General features: G+C 49.3%; 1 protein-coding gene across 1 annotated transcript; it reads left to right on the top strand.

The window, feature by feature from the left end:
- The first annotated feature begins 244 nt into the window (after nucleotides 1-244).
- On the top strand, nucleotides 245-7694 carry BSND (barttin CLCNK type accessory beta subunit). The gene is made up of 4 exons (XM_030571861.1): nucleotides 245-421; nucleotides 3790-3881; nucleotides 4716-4982; nucleotides 7256-7694. The coding sequence occupies exons 1-4, from the start codon at nucleotides 245-247 to the stop codon at nucleotides 7692-7694; spliced, it is 975 nt and encodes a 324-aa protein (XP_030427721.1).
- Nucleotides 7695-8868: the final 1174 nt, after the last annotated feature.

Below are 8868 nucleotides of genomic sequence, written 5' to 3'. Positions count from 1 at the left end.
TTGCATTCATTACACTCCCATTAAAAACTGGCTGGCTCAGCCCTGGGCAGGACTGGTCTGAATGTGCAGCTAGCTGATCCTCAGTCCCTGGCAGCCACTGGGAACACGCTTCTGGCTGTGCACCTGAGGAGTGCTTGGCGGGACACAGACAGGCACAGGACTCCCTGGCATCTGTCCCCTCCCAGCCCCGGGCTCGCTCTCTGCATTCTCACTCTGCCCTTGGTTTCTATCTGTGTGATTTGCAATGGCTGAGGATAAAACTTTCCGCTACGGACTCATAGTGCTGGGCTTTTTCCTGGTGATGATTGGGATGTTCATCATGAGCGTGGACAAGCCCCAGGTCTACATCACCTTTTGCACCCTGGGGGTTTTAACCATAGCAGTGGGGATCACCTGGAGCATGTGTCAGTGCTACCCCAAGGTAGGGCCGAGTCTCTTATCTGTGCTTTCTCACTCTGCCTCTCTGGCACGGGGGGGATATGTGCAGGGTAAAAACCGTCCACAGGTGCTTATCGATAGTAGCTAATGGCTTAAATTCCCATTGAGACAGCTAACTGCCCTGCTGAGGGGTAGGTGCTGCAAGGCTTAAGGCACCAGACCAGGAGACATGGGTCCTAGTCCCATCTCTGCTAATGACTCACTGTGCAGCCATGGGCAAGTAATTTTACTGCTCTGTGCCTCAGTTTCCCCATCTGTAAAACGAGGATAGTGGTACTTACCCTTCGTTCCAAAGTGCTTTGAAACCCAGGGATGAAAAGTACTAAGTATTAGTATCCACTTACAGTCACTGTAAGGCTTGGCCCAGCCTTCCTTCTCTCCTTTGGCAGCTGATCTGTCACTGGTCAGTGTTTATGGCTGGCTCTGGGATATTGCTGAGTGTATATGTCCTATTGACTAGCTGGCAATTTCTCCTGGGTGTGTAATGCATTGCTTCCCTCGAGAGGGGCTTGGGAGCATCAAGGGGCTTCAGAAGATGCCCTCTGCCACAGTCAGGCAATTCAGACTAATTTTCAAAGGGGCATTTAAAAGTTACCATAACTTTGGGTTAGTTTAAAAAAGAATATGTGAAACAGCTGTGAGTGGAGCAGGGAAGAGAGGACAGACACTTCTTCTGCCTTACTTTCTCCACCTGCCCCATAGCACCTCCAATTAGCTCTGTGCATGGGGAGCAGACACTTTGCCACTGTCCATGGAAGGGGCTAGGGGGATTACATCTAACTGGTGTTACAAAACTGTATACACTTCCAGCTGCACACACACACACACACACACACACACACACACACACACACACACACACACACACACACACACACTTTGTTTTTCTGTCCCCAAAGAGCCTGCTTTCTGCCAGGTTTGGCTTTAACCCTTAGGATGCTAAGACGGCTGAGGAGGCTGGCTGCTGTTTCTGGAGAGTTACAGATGCAGCTGGCACAGGGGAAGCTGGACAGGGTGTCTTTCTTCTTTCTGATCCAGGGATAAAACCACTTGAGGCTTTATTGAAAGCTGTACTGACTTTCACTGGGCAGTGCAGTGAATCCCTGTTCCTAATGAAAGAAGGAATCATTTAAAAGAAACTATCTTGTATGTCCCAAGCCCTTTGCTATACCAGCTGCAGTGTAAATCATTGCTGTGAAATGATGATCAGGAATCAAAGAATGAAGAAAGCCATGATTCATTTCTCAGGGTCGCTGTTTGAAAGCCACCCCCAAAATCCACTTTTCCCTCCCCGATGGAAGTTGAGTAGATGACATTGAAGGATAAGGAGAGAGTCCCCTCCCCCACTTTCAGCCGGTCTCTTCACTGTCTGCTTTCCAAAGGGTTCCTCTTGCCTTCACAGGACTCTTGAAACAAGTTCTTTTGGGAGACCTGTAACAGAGAGGCAGGCTGGTGCAGCAGAAATGTTTTCATGCAAGCAGCTTATTGAACAGATTCACGACACGGTGAAAGAAATTTGTAGAGTAGGGGAAGAACTGATCTTTTGCCTAAAGAACAACACGGCTGTGTAAGTGAAAGGTACAGGAGATAGCCAGGAAGCTGCTGGGAGGGGGAAGCGTTTACTTATTGCTCATCCATGGCTGATAGCTTTATATAACGTTGTTTTAAATTCAGTGTAGATTAAGGGAAAGAACCCCTAGACCCTGCTGAATCCGTGCCCAACCCCCAACCCCTTGACTTAGATGGGTCATTAAAACCCCTTTTGGAAAATCTCCTGGTTAAAGAATTGTTGATAGTGCAGTAAAACAATTAAACTCCCATCCTCTGAAGAAACATCAAACCAAGAACACCATTTTCCCACTGGAAACAACACATTAGCTCTAGAGTTATGTCTGTAGCCTGAGCGACGCAGAGATACCAACCAAACGCCTGGTGTAGACAGCACTATGTCGACAGGAGGGCTTCTCCTGTTAATGTAGCTACCGCCTCTTGTGGAGGTGGAGTCCCGACAGCGATGGAAGGTCTCCTGTTGGCATAGGTAACATCTGCACTAATCACTACAGCAGTGCCACTGCAGCACTGTATGTGTAGACAATCCCTCAGTGATGCCAAATGGCTCATTAGTAGATCCGGGCCTATGAGAGTGCATGTTGAGACACAGCATGGGCTGGAGAGGGGAGGGGGCAGAACTGGAGGTTACAGCACAATGAGCTGAAGGGTTCACCTGTGACAGGGATCCGTCTCCAGAAATTTGTATTCTATGGTGTCTTTAATTGCTGGCAATTCGGCCTTTTTAGTGTCACTGAGAGAGAGCTGTAAGCTACAGAGTTTGGACCTGGATCCAGACTTCCTGAAGGTTGGGGTGAGGGGTGGAGCGGTTGGTTCTGGGGCTTTAGTTTGGCCCACAATAGCGATAAAGGCCAGCCATGAAGTTTAGAACTAGATCTAGTCCTCAGAGTTTGTGGGGGGGTGGCTTTGGAATCCGATCCATTAGGCCCATCCTTTCCCAGACGACGTCTCCATTTCAGAACCACAGCCTGTGGGCTGCAATAAGCCATTCAAATGTCCATTCCTCTCGGGGAAGAATCCTACCTCTCATCGGCCAGAGCTCTGGCCACCAATCATACCTCCTGGAGGGAGGGGAAAAGCCATGGAGCCCCCAGCTTCTCCTCAGACTGAAGTCCACGACAAAGCTCTGACTCCCTTGGAGGGCCCCTTTGGGGAACGGCCTGCTTGTCTCTGAAGGGGCCCGTCACTCCTCAAGATCTGCCATCATTTCTGATGGTGGTGAGGGTGGCCAAGCTGGCAACTCCTGCTGGGATTTGTGCTTCAGCATCCGCAGGGCCACCAGTTGGCCCAGTACAAGCATGCTCTCAGTTCCACTTGGAACGAGTTGGCATTTCCCTACCTGTCTCCTCTGCGCCTCTGAAGGCAGGATGCCTATTGTCATCCAGCAGGATGACAGGACTAAGTATTGGTGACATAATCGAGTCCCAACCGGCCAGGCTTGAGGTTCTGAGCATGCTGCATGGACCACTGAACACTCAGGACCTTTCACAACTGAGCCCCTGTTGTGGTTCTTCCTATCAGCTGGAGTTTCCGGGCCAGGGGAGCAGTGTGTACGTTGTCTATTCTTTGTAAATGTGAGCTGGGGGCTTAGATACCTCTTCCTTTGCAGTGTTTTGGATGTAAAAATACCTACTTGAAGTGCCAGTAAAGTGTGATGTCACCGCTGGGAAGGCATTAATGATAGCCCCAATCCAGGGAAAACTCCTCCTCCACTGCAGGAGATTCACCCTCTTTGTTCACATTCAGAGGAATGATTCATCTCTCTTTTTTCCTTCCCCTCAGATAACTTTTGTCCCCATGGAGACGGAGTCCGAGAAGTTCCTGTCACACAAGCCTGCTGTTTCGATAGAAAATGAAATTCCGGAGAAGAGCTGGTATGTTGGAAAGACCCCAGGCTCCCAGCCTCAGCTCAACAGTTTTCAATCTGTTTTTTAATGAGCGCCTTAGCTTGTACACAAGGTTATCTGTGTGCCTCCGGGGATGAGGTCAGGGTCTGAAAACCCTGGCACGAGGGAGGGCTAAAAATATTTAGTCTAAAAAAACCAAAAAAGATAATAAATAGTAAGCTGAGGGGGGAAAAAGCAGCAGCTTGTTCTGGAACTGAGGACTCCATTTCCATGTTCTTTCAACCCTTGACTACATGGCTTCTCTCTGATGAGGCTGCCAACAGTGGTGTGGAGGAAAGGAGAGGGGTGTGATCTGATCCGGCAGTCCTTTCCCAGCTACATGTCCCACTGATTTCAGTTCTTTCCCAGGCAAGATCCCCCACTGAAGTCCTTCGCTGCTGTTTCGATGGTGGGCCTATTCTAGTGCCTGTTGAGAGAGTGCCAAATCCTGCAGTCCGGTCCTAGCCAATCCCCCATGTCAAACGGCCATCCACAGTAACAGGGACGTGCTGCAAGCTCTCTCAGTAGAAACCAGACTAAGACCAATAGTTAATGTCAATGCCTCTCAGCTGGGAGGTGACTGTTGATCACTACATGCTGGATCCAAACAGCCGCAGTCTGGGGAGTTCAGATGTGGGGGATCGGGGTGTGGCCCCTCTCCAATACAAATCCGCTCAATGTGACATGAACACGCTGCCCTTCCCTTTTGGGGCATTTTATTCAGCTCATGATAAAATTCCTGTGTCTAACCAGAAACTATTGGAATTCAGTTAAATGGCAAAATTTAATAGTGTCCCTTCCCCTCTTTCTCCCTCACCCCAGCTCCCAGACTCCCTACACTAGCCCAGAAGATGCTAATGTCTATGAGAAAAGCCTGCCATCTTATGAACAGATCCAGAGGAAAGCAAAGGGCTCTGTGGAATGTCTGGGGATTCAAATGGCCCCGCTCCTAGGTGACTGTGAGCTCAAGCCAAGAGGATGTCCCCATTCCTTTGTACAGGCCAAGGCTGAGGTCCACAGAATCTCAGAGAACAATGGAGAAATGTTCAGAGATCCAGCATCCCAAATGGTCACAGCAGCAATCAGCAGGTAGGTGACCTTGAGGCTCGGCTATAGAGGAGTCCAAAGGGCAGTAAAGTTGCACTTATGGAGATTCACACATCGCAGACATAACAATAGACAAGAAATAGGAGCAGATACAGTGATCAAATCCTTCCAGATAGATACATCCAAGAGGAACATGCCTGCTGAGCTGTTGGGTGCTCCGGGTATCTGTAAGCTCTTTGGGCCAGGGACTGTCTCTTTCTATGGGGGAAAAATAACCTACAGCACCGAATCTCAGAACCTCGGCCTCGTGCTATGGGGGTTACAACCAGCAGTGGAGGTGTTCAGGCTCAGGCTGGAGCCCCCCTTTCCCTGCCCCCTGCCCCTCACCAGGATTCAGAGCTCTGGCTCCAGCCTGAACTCAAAATGCCTACACTGCTGTTTGCAGCCCTGGTGTGTGAGCCCAGGGCTGTACTTCATGTGTGCATCCTGGGAGCTATTGCAATGTAAACAGCAGCAATGCAGGTAGAAAGCAGGAACACGGTGCCTGGTGACTGGCAAATGTCTCTGCAGGCGAACGATGGGGTGTGAACTTGCTTCTCAGACATGTCACACAGAGTTCTACAACTGGATTGAATCCATTCAGGCAATTTAGGACACTCTTAGGTCACATGAACCTAACTAGGTGCTGCAGCTTTCCTCTCCCAAACACAATTCAAGGCCAATGCAACAGGCTTTTACTAGCCCCTTATATGAAAAACACAGCCTGGTCTCACGAGAGCCTGAGCCAGCACGCAGAAGTCAAAAAAAGGGGTGGGGGGTTTTTGGGAAGGGGAAGGTTTTCAAATGCACCAAGGACAATTGGGCAGCCAGGTCCCCATTTTTGCTTTTGAAAATCACCCCCTGCATGATTAACTGCAGGATTCGGGCCTTTCCTAGCCTTCCTGGGGGATTGCAGGGTTTCATTTCCCTGCTTTAAAGTAAAAATAATGACCTATTTCCCAAACCCTGATTGTCAGTAGGGTTTGGGCCCCTTAGCATCCCAGCTGGGTCCTACATAGGGGTCCATGATGGCAGACCCCTGGATCACGGGGGCTCACAGGTGTTGAATATTATTTCAGTGCATATGTTCATTGAAATCATCATTAGACTGAACCTTGAATCTAGGTCCCCCTCTGCTGTAATCAGCTGGTATTTAGATAATATTGACGATTAAAATTATGTTCTCTTTGGGAACTTTTAATCAAAGTTTGGCAAATTATTGTTTGCTTTTTTATCCAAATTATTTGTAGCAGACCAGATCAAATCACTTCCAAAATTTGATTGGGGAAGGCAACTTCCTTACACCGTTATACGTCTCAATAAACAAATGTCATTCCTCAGAATAAATCCATGTTCCCAGTTCAGAGTTTCAGGCAAAGAGAGACCTAGCTACTTCTTCATTTAAAGACTTCAAGGAAGGCGTACAGATGCCACGGTGATGGGCGCAGTGTAAGAAGCTGGGTTACAATGGTCAGAACAATAAATCCTGTCGATCCCCAAACTGCTTTACAAACACTATTAACCGATTGTATGAACTATTGATGTAGACTCAGTTGGCCCCCCCTTGCTGGAATGGGGCCATCTCTGGGGTAGAACATGGTGGCTTTTTAAAGTGTCCATAACCAACACTATTCAACTGTTTAGGATGAGCGGTGAAGAGTATCATAACCAACTGAAATTACGTGAGGAGGTTAGCTGGGTCATTGCCTTCTGCCTAAGTGACATGCCCTTGGTCTGCTTAAACTATTTCTGGATAATCAGTTAGTGGCTCACAGCAGGTCTATCTCCTGGGTGACGAAAGGAGCTCTGAGCTCTCTATTCTCCATGAACCACTGGCAGGAGAGCCACCGGAGTCAGATTATGCCTGTGCCAGGATTTACAGCAAGGAGACTGTCAAAGGACACAGCGAACTGTGCAAGCTCTCCTTGGAAGCTGCTGCACAGCAGATGAAGGAGAAGAGAAGGGATGGGCAGGTGGGCTCTTCTGAAGGTACCAAAATGGAGAGATTGGGCTCCCTATGTATACAGTGTCAGAGTCTCACCTGACTGGTGGCAGCTGAGATCCACAATGGGGATGGGAAACAAACAGAACAACATCATTATGAAAACCAGGCACAAGTCAGCTAGCGGAAGGAACACCACGAACCTAGTGAGCATCTGCTCAGCTTGATTTACTGTAAACCCCATGGCCAAAAACACAAAACAGGGAAACAACTGTACAGAAACCAGCCAGTAAATGAATCTGTGCCCTTCAATGTACCTTTATGCCATTTCCAGCCCATCAGAGAGGTCCTGCAGTGCAGCGCCACTGGCTTCCTTCCTGGATGACACTGACTTTCCCTCTTCGGAGGGATCCACCTCCAGCAGCCTGTTTCTGGGGGGATCCACCAACTCACTGAGGAATCCACTCCCATCACAAGGGCACACCCAGAAGCCCAGGTCTGAGCTTCCTCGCTATGAAGATTTTGCCCTGATTGATTCACCGCTGGCAGAAGGGTGGCGTCCAAGCCAGGAGCAAACACCGGCCCTACCCCAGAACTACCTGTCTGGGGCTGCCTCAGCAAGACAGTTTGCACTGGTCTCAGGTCCTGGTTCAAAGGCAGCAGAGTCAGGAGAGAGACAGAGCGTGGGAGAGGATGACATGTATTATGGGTTAAAAGAGGGGCCAGAGAATTTACTGATAGCGGATGATTTTGTCTTTGAGCCGGAGACCTAACCCTGGAGAGGGGAAAGTGACGGTCAGAGACAGGCCCAGGTTGCAGAGCTCAAGTGCTGCTCAATATCTTAAGTGCCTCGCAGATCAGCCCTGCTCAGACTGGGGGTTGGGGGCAGCTTGCTGGAAGGCCACAGCCAGCTGCAGGGTTTGTGGCAGTTCTGTCAGGTCCTGGCTCCTGGGAATTCGCTGGTTTGTAGGGGGAAGATAGAATGTTTGGAACATTAAAAAAAGGTCTGATTCATTTCTGAAAACACAGCCTGTCTCACAATCACCTGTGCAATACGATTGTTTGGAGAGCTTTCGGAGAGCAGTGAATGCCCAGTGGGCCAGTACTCTGCATTCACTCTCCCCCTCACTCCCGTACATATTTAGCTGCTGGCTCACCTAACATGGAGGCTGCAATTCCGTGGGTACTGGGAGTCCATTGGCATCAATTAACAGGCCTCCTCCCTGCACCCACAGAGCCATGTTTTCAAAGGAGGAAATGTAGTTTGGGCTCATAAACGTGCACCGGTAATTCTGTGCCCAAGCCCCAGCCAGTTGCACTACAACGCTCTGAATCCAGGCACCCATCTGTTTGGGCCCACCTCTCATTCTTTGGGCCCTGAGTTAACAGGAACAAATGTTACGGGTTCTCATCCAAAAGGGAGGCCAGGGCTCAGGCTGGCTGAAAATGTAAACTCTAATGTCAAGAAAGAACACAATGGATTTTACGTTTGCCCAATGAAAATAATTAGGTAAATATGGTACTCAGGAAAGTGAGCCCTTACTCAGGCATGGCGACCCAGGCCTACAAGTGGCTGATCACCTGGACGTTGCCAGGTGGAATACGGGGCCGTGGTAGTACCTATGATAGTCCAGGTCTGTGCTGCCTAGGCGCTGGGGAGTCGTTGTCTCTGCATATCCCCAAGATCTGTGGATTTGGCCAGCACCATAATCTCCATAATCCAGATCTCTTCCCTGAGAGCTTTCAGTGCAAGTACCATCTGGAGATGGGAAACCCTGAGCCCCTCATGCAGGTTTTTCTGTGGAAGGCGGCAATCTAGGGTGCAGTCATGCTGCACCATACAAACTATGGCACGGATACTGCAAAGGCTTACACGTGTTTGGCTTTCAGCCTAGGAGTGGTTCCATTGTCTTGACAAGGACTGTCGATGCGAACAGAGTTCAGCAC

Source organism: Gopherus evgoodei, chromosome 8 (genome assembly GCF_007399415.2).
Source record: "Gopherus evgoodei ecotype Sinaloan lineage chromosome 8, rGopEvg1_v1.p, whole genome shotgun sequence".
Classification (NCBI taxonomy): Eukaryota; Metazoa; Chordata; order Testudines; family Testudinidae; genus Gopherus; species Gopherus evgoodei.
This window is presented reverse-complemented; position numbering and strand designations above follow the sequence as displayed.